At 39.9% G+C, this 16,761-nt stretch overlaps 1 protein-coding gene across 2 annotated transcripts in view; it reads left to right on the top strand.

The window, feature by feature from the left end:
* The window catches only part of olfm2a (olfactomedin 2a), a 176,590-nt gene that overhangs the window by 82,072 nt on the left and 77,757 nt on the right, over positions 1–16,761 (top strand). Inside the window, exon 1 of one of the 2 annotated variants that reach the window (XM_022668001.2) lies at positions 2,086–2,645. The exons of the other annotated variant lie outside the window; for it this stretch is intronic. Coding sequence (XP_022523722.1) covers positions 2,502–2,645 — 144 coding nt within the window. The 5' untranslated portion in view covers positions 2,086–2,501. Of the gene's footprint in view, positions 1–2,085; positions 2,646–16,761 lie in introns of those variants that run through there. 2 annotated transcript variants of the gene reach the window in all.

Raw genomic sequence — 16,761 nt, 5'->3', positions numbered from 1 at the left:
ATACTATTTTATTCTCTGCACTTCCTACAGTTTCTATCCAACCTACTGTCACATACTCAGACTCTTCCTATGCCTCCACCGAATTCCTGCACTACACTTTACAGAATTCTTTTCTATTTGGCATTACCAATCAGGAAATGTTGTCAGGCTTTTCATCCATGCAGTGATCACAAGTATTGCCAACTCTCTTGTTCCTTACCAAGCATAGGGGTTGTCCCTAACATGGTTCTGTCGTTTTCGCCTTTTGGATTTAGGTTTTACTCTTTGGCTTTTGATGTACTCACTGGTTATTGTAACACCACTTGGCTTGACTGAATCTAAAGCAAAACTTTACATCCTGTGAGTGTCTGGTTAGTTGGTATAACTTTTTTAACACCCACGCTGCTCCCAGTCTTTACAATCCTGTAAAGACTGAAAGACTGTGACCTTTCCTATTACCATTTGTCTCTTGCTTAAGTATAAAGATGCTGGAAAGCGGTGGTCGCTTTGAAAGGAGAACCTGGAGCTTCAAGTGGTTTAGCAGCTTATGGCTCAAGGACTCCCATTCAAACCTTGGCTCATGCTGCCTCGCTAATTTTCCTTAGAGCTGGTTGGCTGGGTAGTGATGCTGCGCTGGTGGGAGTTGGAAAAGAGGTAGTGGCTGACTTCATATATATATATTGAATGAGCTTGTAAGGAACATTTCTAGTGATTGTGGGAGTCCTAGTGATTGGGTGCATTGATGACTCATATAAAAAGACAAAGAAGACTCTGTGGGTGGAGCATAGATCGCACTAATCAAAACTGAAAACCTATTTCTTCAAAAATGTCCCAGTTCCCTATAGGGGCTGGCTCAGAGTGGTCCAGTGGGATAAGCGCTGCCACTATGAGGTGGCAGGAGATTGCCGGTTTGAATCCTGTTCATGTAGTTTCATCATCAGCTGCCAGAGCCCCGAGAGAGAACAATTGGCCTTGCTCTCTCTGGGTGGGTACAGTAGATCTGATCCAAAGGGTGATGTCGATCAGCACAAGGCTGCATCTGTGAGCTGATGCATCAGAACCGAGTCGCTGCGCTTTCCTCCGAGAGCGCTGTGATGCTACTCTGCAATGTTGCATCACCAGCAGTTCAAAAAGAGGCGGAGTCTGACTTCACATGTATCGGAGGAGACATGTGCTAGTCTTCACCCTCCTGGTGTTGGGACATCACTAGTGATAGGGGGAGTCCTCATGAGTGTGTTGGGAAATTGGCTCATCTGAGTTTAACTGTGTGACAGTCTAGTCTGACTCCTTTAGGTGTGACTCCTTTGAGCGAGAGACAGAGAGAGTGCTAGAAAGAAAGAAAGAGAGAACGAGAGAGAGAGAGAAAAGTCCAAGAGTCAGCTCAGTTCAAAGAGGGAGAAAGTGGGCCGTCTCTGCGTCTCCATATTACAGGCTGATTAAGGAGGTGTCAAACGGTGTGTGTGATTGATGAGCTGTCTGCGGAGAGGAACCACCAACTGGAACGCCTCATCCTTTTCCTCATTAATACTCAGGGAGCTCTCTGTCTTCTGTTTCCCCCACCAACCTGTCACACTGTCTCCGATTCCTCACTCTCTCTCTCTCTTTCTCTCTCTCTCTCTCTCTCTCTCTCTCTCTCATTTCTTCTTGCTCCGTCTTTATGTGTCTCTTTACGTCTCTCTCTCTATTTTCCTCCCAAACACACACACACACACACACATATCGTCATGGGCATGGGCTCAGGGCGAGCCTAATATAGCAGGCAGCATTAAGCCGTCTCTGTGGTGGTGGATGCTAGCCTTGAAACACGGTGGCGGCGGCATCAAAAGCGCGATTGTTCTGCCAGGCGTGCTTCCCTTCTGTTTGTTTCAGTGGAGAGAGAGAGAGAGAGAGAGAGAGAGAGAGAGAGAGAAAGAGAGAGACAGAAAGGGACGGGCGGCATGAGGGAGCAGAATAAGACGGGGATGATGCTGTGATGGTGTGTGTGTGAGTGAGTGTCTATGTGTTTGTGTGTGTGTGTGTTCTGGGAGAAGCGCGCGAGAGAGAGAGAGAGAGAGAGAAAGAGAGAGGGAAGGGAGGGAGAGCGGGAACGAATGAGAGCAAGAGAGAGAGGTGGGGGTAGACAGAGAGAGAGAGAGAGAGAGAGGGAAGAGAGATAGAGAGAGGCAGCCAATGCGCAGCGCTGCATCTCGCTTGCGAGAGAGCATGAGAAAGAGCGAGAGAGCATGAGAGAGGGAGAGAGAGAGAAAGCGGGAGCGTGGAGAGACAGAGAGAGAGAGAGAGACTCTGGCATTCGCGCTCAGGCAGCCGGATTGAAAGCTGTGCGGATTGGGGATCGCTGTAATGCCGCTGGATCTTAGCAGCCTGTCCGTGCCCGCTCTCACCGCTGCAGCCGGCTGCGTGTGACGCCCCCTGTGGCTGCTGCTGACCGTAGCCGGGCGCGAGAGCGTGCGCGAGGGGCTCCAGCCTTGGAGCGAGGACCCCCTGGGTCGGGGTGGGGGCCGTAGAGGGCCAGGCAGGCGGCCATGAGCGTGCCACTGCTGAAGATCGGAGCGGTGCTTAGCACCATGGCCATGGTCACCAACTGGATGTCTCAGACGTTGCCCTCGCTAGTGGGGCTGAACGGCACCACCGTTGCACGAGGGGGCACCTCGGAGAGGATCGTCAGTGTGCGTAAACCTTTTACCAGTCTTATGCTCATTTACCAGTCTTCTCTCTTTCTTTTTCTCTCTCTTTATCTCGTTTTCTCTCTTTTTCTATCGATTTCTACGATTCTGTCCATTTACTTTTTTTTTATGTATGTGTCAGCTGTGTGAGCTTTGCTGCCAAGCAAAGAGTTTTCTATTACCGACAGTTACAGTTAAGGGTTAAAAAATTAATAAGATTTACCCCTCTGTTATTAATCCATTAACTTTTGCCATATTATCCAGTTATTAACCCCTTTCCATTAGTGTCTTTTTGCATTTTTAGTATCCTCTTGGGTAACCAAGTTATTAACCCCTCAACTGCTCACCCCTCAATTACTGTCTAATTACTGCCCTTTTAATATCCCCTTAACTGCTGCCTAATCACCCCTAATTTTCATGCATTTTTTTTTTATTTCAGCTATTAACTATATGCACATTATCCTGTTATTAACCCCTCATCTCATTATCAAGTAATAATTTATTCCTTATTAACTCCTTGGGTTTATTAGACAAATATTGAGCTGCTACAAAATAGTTATATAAACTGTAAATACTTAGTCTATAGTCCACTTATTAACCCCTTCCATTAGTGGTTTATTGTATTTCCAGTATCTTCTTATCTGCTGGCCTACAATCCAGTTATTAACCCCTTAACTGTTCACCTCTCAATTACTGTCTTATGGCCCCTTTATTATCCCCTTAACTGCTGACTAATCACTCTCAATCTTTATGTATATATTTTTTTCATTTCAGCTATGACTACATTCTTATTATCCTGCTATTAACCCCTCGTCTTACTATAAAATACTTATTTATTAGACAGTTATTTAGCTCCTACAACAAAGTTATATTAACACTATGAAGTGTTAATAGTTGTCCTATAATCCAGTTCTTAACCCCTTAACTGGTGGCTTATTATCATGTTATTAACCCTTAGAATGTTGACTTATTATCGTGTTATTAATCCACCTAATTATTGGCTTATTTTATTTGCAATATCTTCTTAACTGCTGTTCTACAATCCGTTTATTAACCCCTTAATTACTTATGGTCTTATTGTCATTTTAATGTCTCATTAACTGCTGATTAATCACCCTTAATCTTCATGTAGATTTTCTCATTTCATCTATATATGCTTATTATCCTGCTATTAACTCCTCGTCTCACTATCAAGTACTTATTTATTCCTTATTAACCCCTTCGGTTTTTAGACTATTTTTGAGCTCCTACATTATAGTTGTTTTAACTGTTAATAGTTGGCCTATAATCCAGTTGTCATAATATTATTAAGGCCTCAATTATCATCATATTGTGTTTTAGAGTTCTCTTCATTGCTTGGATATAGTGCAGTTATTAAATTTGCAAATCTGTAAATTTGCCACCCTTAATTACAGTGTAATTGCCATTTTATTCCCCTTTAACTGCTGACTAATCACCCTTTTTTCAGTTATTATCCTGCCATCAACCCCTTGTTCCATTACCAGGTGCTTATCAAGTCCTTATTAACCCATTAATAAGGGATTATTATGCATAGTGTTATGCTTATTATACTATTATTATACTACAACATAGTTTTATTATTCTGTTTTGTCTAAATTAAACCATGTGCTTCTTATTTAGTTGTTTTAACCCTTTACTATCAATTGTATTGCTTTTTGTAAGCAGTAGCAGTAGTATCCTTTATTCCTATAATGCTATAATTAACCTTTAGTTAACTGTAGATATATTATAATAACTGTAGGCTTGTCAAACTAGTTGTTAACCTTACGTTTACACACACACGATTTCTGTCATTATATATCCTCTAATATATCTAGGCTTATTAGTATTTTGTTATTAACCCTTAAACCACAGGAGGATTTCCCCTAGGCTTATTATTCCATTGTAAGCCCATTATTAACTCAGTAACACTTACAGTAAGGGTACATTAATTAACAGTACTTACGACAGAATGCTTCACTGCCATTAGTTAAGACATTATTCAATCATTATAAAAGTATTAACTAATATATTGATTCATTATTGTTTACAACACTCTTCAGTATTTAATAATTTGGTAATGTTTAATAATGTTTAACTAAATTTATAGTTATTACATACATTACTCAACCATTTAACAATGTTTATCACTGTCATAACTACTGTTATTTGGAAAGTGTTACCACTAACTGTGTTTTTTTTGTAACTACATCTATGTAAAAACATAAGTAAGAGACCACTTCAGTTTCTGAGTCACTGAAATGAAATAACTTAAAAGATGTAGAGCTTTCAGACCTCAAATAATTCAAATAAAACAAGTTCACATTTATAAAGTTTTCAAAAGTTTTAGAGTTCAAAAATCAATATTTGGAGGAATAACCCTGGTTTCTAATCACAGTTTTCATCTCGGCATCATGTTCTCCTCCACCAGTCTTACACACTGCTTTTGGATAACTTTATGCTGCTTTACTCCTGGTGCAAAAATTCAAGCAGTTCAGTTTGGTTTGATGGCTTGTGATCATCCATCGTCCTCTTGATTATATTCCAGAGGTTTTTTAATTTGGTAAAATCAAAGAAACTCATCATTTTTAAGTTTTTTTAACCCTTAAACCACGGGAAGATTTGCGCTAGGGTTATTATTCGTTTGTTTTAAATTTATTTTTGATGTACTTTTATTATGAACTCTATGACTTAAGTATTTTAGTTTTTTTTTTAGTAATTAAAATAAATGGTTATCTTTTATCTGTAGTGACTACACAGCTAAAATCTGTGGAGTATAAGGAGTTAAATGAGCTGGATTAGCACACGGATGCTCTGCTGTGTTCATGGTTGTTACCAGGCTGGAGAGATTTGCATGGCTCATGCATGTGTGTGTGTGTGTGTGTGTGTGTGTGTGTGTGTGTGTGTGTGTGTGTGTGTGTGAGAGTGTGTGTATAAATGATGCTCAGTGGGAGATGATGGAGGCCTGGCACAGCTTTGCTGCACAGATGCCAGAGGCTTTCCCGGCCTCAGGGAAGGTGGGAAAGACGTGCGTTGCTCGGTCAGTAATGGTTATTTTGCGGAGAGAGCGCTGTGAGATCGTGGTGAGGGAAGGTGACGAGTCGTGGCATTCTGGTAATGACTCTGAGAGAATGATGCTGGCAAGATGAAAGGGCCAAAAGAGTCGAGGCAAAGGTTTCATATCTATTCATATCTATTACTAAGTGGTGAGCACCAGATACTAAGTACTGAGCACCACTTACTAAGTGGTGAGCACCAGATACTAAGTAGTGAGCAACAGATCATGGTAGCTAGCGAGCTATAGTTTAAATTGGCGAATGTTCCTAGGTTAGCTAATGTTAGGTTAGTATGGAAGCCCATTCCCGCCACCTACAAAATAAAAATAGTCCAGTACATTTTTTGGTTATTATTAAGTAAACCGCTCTCTCAATATTTTGACATACTAATTCATTATTTTGAGATAGTAAGTCATTATATTGAGATACTATCTCATTATCTTGAGATACTATCTCAATATTTTATACTATATACTTAGTCATTATTGTGAGATACTATCTTCATATTTTGAGATACTATCTCAATATTTTGAGATACTATCTCAATATTTTGAGATACTTAGTCATTATTTTGAGATACTACCTTCATATTTTGAGTTACTAAGTAAAAAAAAAAATTCCCCAAAAGCAAACACACTTGCTATCTCAAAATAATAACTTAGTATCTCAAAATATTGAGATAGTATCTCAAAATAATGACTTAGTATCTCAAAATATTTACTTAGTATCTCAAAATATTGAGATAGTATCTCAAAATAGTGAGATAGTATCTCAAAATATTGTGATAGTATCTCAAAATAATGACTTAGTATCTCAGAATAATGAGATAGAATCTCAAAATAATGACTTAGTATGTCAAAATATTGAGATAGCGGTTTACTTAATAATAATAATAATAATAATAATAATAATAATAATAATAATAATAATAATAATAATAATAATAAATGTGCTGGATTATTTTTTATTTTTTTAGGTGGCGGGAATGGGCTTATATAGGTTAGCTAGGTTAGCTAATGTTAACTACTTTATTTAAGTAGGGAATGTTTTAGCTATAAGGTTAGCTAAGTTAACTAATGTTAACTACTGTATTTCAGTGGGGAATATGTTAGCTAACATTAGCTAGATTAGCTAATGTTAACTACTGTATTTCAGTGGGGAATGTTTTAGCTAATGTTAGCTGAGTTAGCTAATGTTAACTACCTTATTTCAGTGGGGAATTTTTTAGCTAACACTAGCTAGGTTAGCTAGTGTTAACTACTTTATTTCGGTGGGAAATGTTGGCACACACACACACACACACACACACACCTAACACAGCGGCTACTTTCACCCAAGCCTACATTTAGGCTAAGCTAACTTAGCTAGCGTTAGGTTAGCTAGCTAGATCTTAGCAAAAGCAGCCTACATTAGATCACAAATGGCAGCTAAATAAATATGATTTTGAAAACTGGATGGAGGATTGCAGAGCATGTGCACTGCATGTGCATGTGTATGCGGTGCCCACCACTTAATATCTGGTGCTCACTACTTTTACATTAAAAAAATACACCACATTCCTTCCAGCTAATATATCAGCTTCATATTAGCTGGATTTTGCTTCTGCTTCCCTCCTTCCTTCTCTCTTTTTATCTCTCTCTCTCTCTCTCTTTTCGTCTCTCTCTCTCTCTCTCTCTCTCTTCGTCTCTCTCTCTCTCTCTCTCTTTCTTTTTTCACATGCAGGAACACATGCTGTTTTTGTTGCACGTTGTTTTGAAGCACCGTGGGTTGGAAATTCACGAGAACAGGAAAAAAAAAGAGAAAAATGTAAGGTGTTTCTCAGGGTTAGTCATAATCATCTAATCCTGTTATCTGCACCCTGCGATTCCACCCACCACCGCTGCCCCGGGTTTCTATCACATATTCATCATCTTTGAGAAACGGCAGGGCTGGAGATGTCTTACTTTTATTAAAATACAAAGCCCATTTCCAAGAGAGAGGGCATTCTTTAATTAACCATATTCAAAAGAAAAATGAGGCTATAATGCGGTTCTATCCTAAAAGGTTTTTTTTTTTTTTTAGTGGGCATTGGCTGCAGTCTTACTAGTAAAGCACTAGTTGGATGTGGGTGTGGGTGAAGGTGTGAGTGTGGGTTTGCATCAGGGCAGAATAAATTCTGTGATTATATACTTGAGCAGTAGAACACAGTAGAGAGGGAGTGTGTTATATATATAAATTAACATGTTATTCGCAATAACACATGACCTCGAGTGTTCGTTTTTTTTTTTTACAAAATGAATAAAAATAATTTTAAAAAATTGATATTGACTATGTTTTAATACGAACTGTTCCTTCCGCCAAAAAAAAGTAGTTCCACAACAACTGAACTGTTACAGAACTGTAACTACAAAAAGGTGTATGGTTTATACAAGCTAACGTGTGGAACATTAGCTTGAAATCAATATTGGGGGTTAAGGGGATTGGTAAAAGGTTTGGTAAATGTTAGGACCATGTAATAAATCTCTCCTCTCCTGATTTTCATGTCAAGGCTGCACGTTTGTGAGCATTTCTGCCTGTTTGCTTGGTTGGTTAGCTAGTTGGCAGGCTAGCTGTACCTGCAATATTTCAAAAGAATTTAAAATACTAAATTATTATTTAATAATTTGTGGGCACATATAAGCCCTGATCCTGCTGTCTGTATGTGTAGCTCAATGATAATATAACCCATATCAGTCTTGAAGTAACCCAAATCATCCTTCTGATTAACATTGTAATCTGACACTTCTTTCCTTCTGGGAGCAACTCTTTGTTCCACTATCATCGGGAGTATGGTTCGAATCCCGGTCATGCAGCTTGCCTTGAGCTGCTGGAGCCCTGATAGAGTACAATTGGTTGCTTGCTCTCTCTCTCTCTTGGAGTGAATAGATGCCGCTCTTTCCCCTTATCACTCCTAGGGTGATGTCGATCAGCACAAGGCTGCGTCTGTGAGCTGATGTATCGGAACCGAGTTGCTGCGCATTTCAGTGGTCTTCATCCTTCTTGTGTTGTGGTATCTCTAGTGATGGGAGATATATAGAGCTGAATTTGTGGAAGAAATAATTCTTTAATAAAAAGAGGCTGCGAAATACCGCAATAGCCACACAAACAGGCTACATATTGTGCAGCCCCTGTTTGTTTGTGTGAGTGTTAGAGATTGGGAAGAGGAAGCCAGCGTGAAAAATAGTGGGAGGTGGTGCCTGTGACATTTCCAGGATCATTAAAGGTGAGTGATGGCCTTTGGTGTCACGGGTGTAGTCTCAGAGCATCTGCCCCGCTCTAAATGCCCTGGCCCGTGCAGCCGATGGCCGTAGCCCATGGACAGAGCTCCATCTGGAACAGAAAGCATTGGCTATAGGGCTTCATACTGCCCGAGCCCATGTCCATCTGTCTGGGAAGAGTCTTCGGGGGGCCCGCTGGACCGAGTGGAAGTCACAGCTTCCTCTAGCGCTTTCACACCCTCCTCCAAAAGCTGCTACTACCGCTCACGGCTCCCAGCGCTGCGCTGCTACGTCGAGGGGCGCCCTTGTTTTTTCCCATGTTCTTCATAGCTTTTCTCCAATATAACTGCTGACCATGTTCTTGTTGGCCACTGCACTATCAACACATCAACAGTCAATAGCCAACAGCCCCTCACGCCCACGCGCTCTGCGATTACTTACCGAGTCACGTGACTGAGAGCACGTACGGGTCATTCCCAAGCGTAGCTTCATTACGTATGGCCAGGCACATCTCGCTGAGGGAATATTGCTCATCTGTTCAAACGAGACGTGCCAAGAGAAGATGGAAGTTTAGCTCTGGCTCGTGTCTGTGCAGATTCTTAAGTACACTTAAGTACACTCGACTAAAAAGCCTTTCTTTAAGAGATCTTTAGTAAAGGAAATGGCTTTATCCAGTTTAATAGCTGCTTATATTACAGTAATAATACATGTGCTTGCTTTACGGTTTCTTCAGTTTGGTGGAAAACCTTTCAAAGATGGTTCTTTATACTGTAGCATGTAGTATACATGTAAACTAATCATGATGAAGTGTTTCCTCAGGCTGTGGCTTGGAAACGCCCACACCTCTGTATGTGGTGAGGTTTTATCTTGTGTCTTGAGTGAGTTTGAACACTGGTCCATGTGCTCATGGCAGGGCAACAAATTCAATTCCATTTCAATGAAATCTTTGCATGACTTTGACTTGAGTGAGATCTTATAATGAGTGCCAGAGGGATCAGATATAACTTTTCTGAAGTTGTACGATCATTTAACATTCCTCGATCCACACGCATTGTCACGCATTACCACCCATAGTAGACAGTGCAGTGGGTGGCTAAAACGCTTCTAGAATCAGAGGTTTAAGGATGCTGAGCACCCAAAAGAAACCAGCCACATCACCCCCCTGTAAACTGTTATCTGTAAATGAAATTTACAATTTTCGGGATTCCAGGTTTCCAGGAGGGGTAAATGTGGGTCATATCTGAAGAAGGTTAGCCTGTATTGTTACAGAAAAAAGGTTCCAGGAATATTTTTTTTCACAAACCTGTGACATAATATTGTCATGCCTTGTGCTAAAAGTGCTACTATCTCTCCTACACTCAGCTCTGCCTGCGATCTGCAGCACACCTACATTACACTCAATCCCTGATCACATGACCCAGCACATGACATGACTTCCAGGAAGTAGATCACCGGAGTACTAGCCACATGGGTTTAACCCTATAAAATGGGCTTATTTGCTCACAGTCAGTGCTGAGTATTGACGGTTCTATCCTCATACAATGCGGTATCCTATTGCCTTTGTATCTCTCTCGTTGCGACCCTGTTTTTCTCACCGACCTTGATTCTTGCCTGCCCTTTGATATGGCCTTGCATTGTATGACCTTTGGACTGTTTTTCTACCCTGGTATGACCATCTTTTTGCCTGATACTTTTATTAATAAAGTATATTTTTATCTGTATCTGTGTTTCACTGTTACCAGCTAGATGAATATTATGGGAACGTTGCCAAAACTAAAACTTAAAACAAAAACATTGCAGCAACCTTACCATAACATTTAAAGAAGTTAAAAAAGTATTCCTTTATTTGGATAGTTGATTATATATATATATATATATATATATATATATATATATATATATATATATATATATATATATATATATATATATACACATCATTGATTGAATATCTATTAAATGCAACTTAACTGGAAGTTAAATGAAAATGATTATTTGTAGAACACAACCATACAAACCCTAATAACTCTAATCCACAGCCTAATATTAACCATTAATCAACTCTAAACTCTTACCCTATCTAAACTCTAAAACCTTACCATAACCTTTACCTAAACCTTAAATCTAGGCCAATACCTTAAGTTTAAACTCAAAAAATGTTAGTTTTAGAGTGGCGTGTAGAGTCACATTCAATAGAGAATAATTTATTTCCAATTTAAAGAGTTCACTTACATTTAAAGCTCCACTAGGTAGGATTGAGATTTTGTGCTCGTGGGCTCCCCCTACAGTTGCAGAGTGTAATAAATGTTTCAGGCGGATTAGTTTCTCTTTCTCGTTTTCTGAATTCACAGACATATTCGGTCTCTTTCCAGCTTCTGCCAGAGTGTCTGTATGTTAGTTTGTAAAGAATGAACCCGTAGTCCTTGTAGAACTGTTAGAACTAAAGGTCGGAAAGCAGATCGCAGTTCTCGCGAGCGTTGGTCGCGGCCGCCTCGGAAAACTTACAGAGTCTGGTTTGAGCTCAGAGGAGCTCCGGCACAGACAGGAGAGCACCGCTATTCCTGCTATTACACCTCAATGCAGCGCTGCAGTGAGTTTCAAGCTGTAATTTCACTTCTTTAAAAAGATCAAAAATCAAGGAAATCCTACCTAGTGCTGCTTTAATAGACATTTAATTGAATTGATTATTTGTTTAATGTTGAATTACCCAAGCAAAGTGTCACATACTAAGAACATCCAGACAACTTGTCAGATTGAAAGTTCTATGAATGTTAACTGTGAGATGTTCAGAAAACTTTCAACTAATGAAAAATTGTTAGCTGGGGTGCCATCTCTATCAGAGATTCTAGACCCGACCAGACTGAATGATACTGGGCCTAAATCATGGGAAGAGAAATGAGCTCAGAGCTCCACATCCCATCGGTAATTTCAGTGACTGGATAGAACATCTTGAACGCTGGTGTGTAAATTAAAAAACTGAATTGCATTTTGGTTTCAGTTAAAACTGAAAGGTCAGTGATTGAGCTCAATCCGTTTTGATTTGCTTCAACTCAGTCAGTCAGCTGCAATTTGCACCTTCAATCAAACGTTCAATCTGTGTGAAAAGAAGAAGAGACTCTGAGAGTCTCTGAAAAATGTGAGACTCTTCATAACTTTCAGAAGATCTGCAAAAAAAAAAACAGATGCAAAATAAAATTAAATAAACATGACTTTTTTTTTTTTAACCAAGCATATCATTTAAAGCAACCTCTTTCATTTTCAGATATGCCAACCCAGGAAGTGCTGAACCTGCATGATGGGTTCCTGTGGAAGCTGGAAGTGCCCAGCAGAGACTGTAGTAAATGTAGATGTTGTACATTTTATAGGGTACAGTTTAAGTGTTATTTAAGGGCCTCTGGCGTTGCGCTTTACAGTGATTTGTGATTCAGGGCTGGGTTGCAGATGCGAGTTTGTTTATATGAGGAAGTATAGGATACCGGTCTTTGCTAATCTTAGCTGGTGTCTGCAGATAGTGCTGACGTTTTGCTGAATGCGTAGTGTGGTTTCAATGTTGTGACAAGTGCTATTCATTTGATAGATCTGGTTTCGGCTATGAAATGCAATCCAGTACACTTTGCATTTCTGGAGGTGTTTCAGACCACACTTTTAAAGGGACAGTCTACTGGAAAACAATACAGAGGGTTTCTAGTACTAGTACACCCTGCAGAAGGCGTGTTACATTGCTCTTTGCTATCTTACACCCCAGGGGTCGGCAATTAATTTGGCGTCGGCCAGATATTTTCCAAGCCATTACGTGGCAGGAAACAAAAAAAAGTTTTGGAAAATGAAGTGTAATGGGATGGAGTGCTACAAACTAGTAGCTCTCCAGCCCAGAGGGTTGTTGAACCCAATTGCAGAACAGTTGATCTCAAAGCAGGTAAACCCAAGAAAAAAGGATGAAAAATGGATTAAACTAAAGTCACGCTGAGCGCAATAAAGAGAGACAGGGGAGGAATGTAAGAATTTTGTTTTTTAATTATCGTCCAATAAAGCATCAATCATTCAAATAGTGTTGGAATTTAGGAAGTAATCTACACTGATGACAGTGGATGCTCTGGATCAGTCTTAAGGTCACTGTGGCTCATGCCAAGCACTAGCTAGAGGGGTATAAAGCCCCTCATCATTGGGCTGTGGTGCAGTGAAACTGGATGGCATCTTCCTTGATGCCACGGACATATTCCAAGAAGCCAATGCCAGGATTAATGCTGCTCAGATTGTAAAAAAAGTGCATTTTTATTAAAATTTTTCTTCCAATTTATCTGGACAATTGTTGTCCACCAATTCAATTGCTACTCAACAGTATATCCCCCATCACTAGTGATGTCTCAACACAAGGACAATTAGCACATGCCTCCTCCGACACATTTGAAGTCAGACTCCGCCTCTTTTTGAACTGCTGCTGATGCAGCATTACCGAGTAGCATCACCCTTTGGAGAGCAAGGCCAATTGTGTTCTCTCAGGGCTCTGGCAGCTAATGGCGAGCTGCATGACCTGGATTCGAACCAGCAATCTCACAATTATAGTGGAAGCGCCTTAGTTCAGAGCCCCTGAGATTATCATTTTTACACATTGATTGAGTTGAGAATCTTTGTTTGGATGTTCTGGAGAAGACTTTGCGCAGAATTTGGTCCAAATCTCCCATTATTAATACTTCTATTAGATCTTGAGGAAAATGAATGCAACACTGGACAGAAATAAATGTTGCATTATATCGTGTATAAAAAGTTCAGTTAACCCATTAAGGTCCATACCCCTGCTTCCATGGGAGAATGGTTCCAGCTATGCCGTGCCCTTTCCATCTGGCTTAGAAAACACGCAACCACTTTATCCAAATAAGCCACCCGATTGATTACCATGTTTCACAGTTTACTCACTTTCATCATGTTTACATTGCGCTCACGGTTCTTTAGCTGTAAGCCTCTCTAAATATTGCTCATGAGTAAACCATTAAGCCCCAGCTTTCTAATAATCCCAACACCCAGGCAACAAATGCTAATGTTCTGCACTAAAACTGATATTGGCTGAAACTGGTGCTCCTCATGCCAGCTGAGCTACCTATCTATATATCATACAGGCAGGTGTGCTGATTAGACCAGGGGGTAGTTTGATAAGAGGGCATGGATGCCCATATGGACTGTCTGATAAAATTATTGTATTATATAATATCTAAGTTAGGGGTGTGCCATATCATATCATAGGCAATGATAAAATTATCATTAATCCTATTAATATGTTATTAATGATTTTCAAATAAGGTGTAGTAGCATGTATTTTAATAAGTAACTAACATTTTGTATGTAAATATAGAAGTCTGTTCAAGACAGAATTTACTGATCAACATCATGATGCTCGTTGCTATCTTACACCCCATCAACAGTCTATTTTTAACGTGCGCTATTAAAAATAGTGTCAGAGTTTAGGAATAAATCTACACTGATGGGTGTGGTGGTCTGGAGGTGAGGTGTGTTCAGGTAAATTTATGCAGTTATACAGGTGCGCCACTGACTGATTAAAACCCTGACAACAGTCAACAGTCAGCCACCCAGTCCTATCACCCTCAACACATGTAAAGCCTCACAAGTTAAACACGCACGGACGAGTGCAAACCCAACTTTTAACTCAACAATAAACAGAGTAAAGAATAAAAATAAAATTACACTGCTGTTCCCTTAAATTAGCTGCTAGTGTACCTTCACGCAAAAAAAGCGCTGCGCTGTTAAGATAAGAATGTGCCAAAGTCAGAGCTCATCCGCCTCTTAAAGGAAATGATGAGCAAGTAGTGACACACTGATTGTTTTATTTTACGTCACGCCCAAAATTAACCACACCCATAATTTAATCCAGCTGCATGATGCACTGTTGATTGCTAAAATAGAGCCCCTAATCTCTGTTCTTTTAAATAGAATGTTGTGTGAGTGTTTTGACGTGTTGCCAGGTCTTATTAATACAGTTATATCCAGGCAGTGTTGAGAGGTAGATTCAGCCAGAAAAAGTGCTGTACTGCTCAAACAGCAAGGGGCCCATTTATTTGCATTATCATACTGATAAACACATAAAACTACACATTTTTGGAGGAATATCCACTTAACAATGTATGAAGTGCCTCCTTGAGAGGCGGGATAACAGGTGTAAAAGCCTCCGTTTGGAATGTGCTGCTTCAATATGGCCCTTTCTCAGAGAGCATTCATTTTTGAACACATTTACCACACTGGGTATTACTATATTCCTTTTTACATCAGGAATTCTCTCTCTTCATATTCATGCTCTGCTGGCTCTGCTGCTCCGAGTCCTGGCGGAGGAGCCTCAGCCATTCCACTAGAATCCTCAAGTGCACTGACAATAGGTTAGCTGCAGTCCACATGTGATTTTAAATCATCCCAGCTAGTGGAGGAAGTGCACTCAAGGTCAGACAGACGTGCAGGAGAGAGCTGTGGACAATGCGAATTTGAGAAATCTAGAAATTTGTGAGGAAGAGGTAGATAACCTCTTTATATGTGTGTCTAAAGCCGATTTCACATTCCCACCACATTACTTAGCCAATCACATGTATTAGATACCCCTATCAATGCATGTTGATCCTTTTTTTAACCTACAAAAATTAATTTTGAAGGGTCACATGATTATTTTATTAAGTATTCTACCTTATAAAATGAAATAACGAGGCTTTAGTTGGAGTGAAATTGCTCACATGCTGTTTTACCACCCTATTTACAAACCTGTTTTTATGTTTGGCTCCTCTCTGCTCACGGAGATTATACAGATAGATAAATATTTTTCACATTTTGGTATCTTACATCTTACAAAAATTGTGTTTGTGTTGTTTCTTGAGATTTTAAGCAATAGATCAACACAAAGTAGCACATCATTGTGAAGTGGAACGGAAACGGTACATCTAAAAAAGTGTGATGTGCACAAAAAAGGGAACATCAATATAAGTACAATTATTTTCACTGGAAAATTGCATTATAACATTAAGGAATTCAACAATGGTTGAATGGTCCAATTAATGTTGAAATAAATTTTTTTTTTGTTTGTTTTAATGTGTTAAAAATTGATCATCAGTTGTCAATCAGTATAGTTATAAATGTGTAGCATGCCGAGGGTGGTAGCTTTTAGCGTAGCACAAAGACACAACAGTGGTTCTTATTCAAGCTGTGCTTACCCCATTGGGAAAAAAGTTAGCTTTAAGTCTAGCATAGAGACCCACAGTGGCCCTTATTCAATCTGTGCTTTCTCCATTGGGCTAGAGTTAGCTTTTAGTCTAGCATAGAGACCCACAGTGGCCCTTATTCAATCTGTGCTTTCTCCATTGGGCTAGAGTTAGCTTTTAGTCTAGCATAGAGACCCACAGTGGCCCTTATTCAATCTGTGCTTTCTCTATTGGGCTAGAGTTAGCTTTTAGTCTAGCCCAAAGACCCACAGTGGCCCTTATTCAATCTGTGCTTTCTCTATTGGGCTAGAGTTAGCTTTTAGTCTAGCCCAAAGACCCACAGTGGCCCTTATTCAATCTGTGCTTTCTTAATTGGGCTACAGTTAGCTTTTAGTCTAGCACAAAGACCCACAGTGGCCCTTATTCAATCTGTGCTTTCTCCATTGGGCTAGAGTTAGCTTTTAGTCTAGCATAGAGACCCACAGTGGCCCTTATTCAAGCTGTGCTTTCTCCATTGGGCTAAAGTTAGCTTTTTTTAAACTAGCCTAAAGACCCACAATGGCCCTTATTCAAGCTGTGCTCGCCTCATTGGGCTGAGGTTAGCTTTTAGTCTAGCACAAAGACCCAGTGGCCCTTG

Source organism: Astyanax mexicanus, chromosome 3 (assembly GCF_023375975.1).
Source record: "Astyanax mexicanus isolate ESR-SI-001 chromosome 3, AstMex3_surface, whole genome shotgun sequence".
NCBI classification, from domain to species: domain Eukaryota; kingdom Metazoa; phylum Chordata; class Actinopteri; order Characiformes; family Acestrorhamphidae; genus Astyanax; species Astyanax mexicanus.
This window is presented reverse-complemented; position numbering and strand designations above follow the sequence as displayed.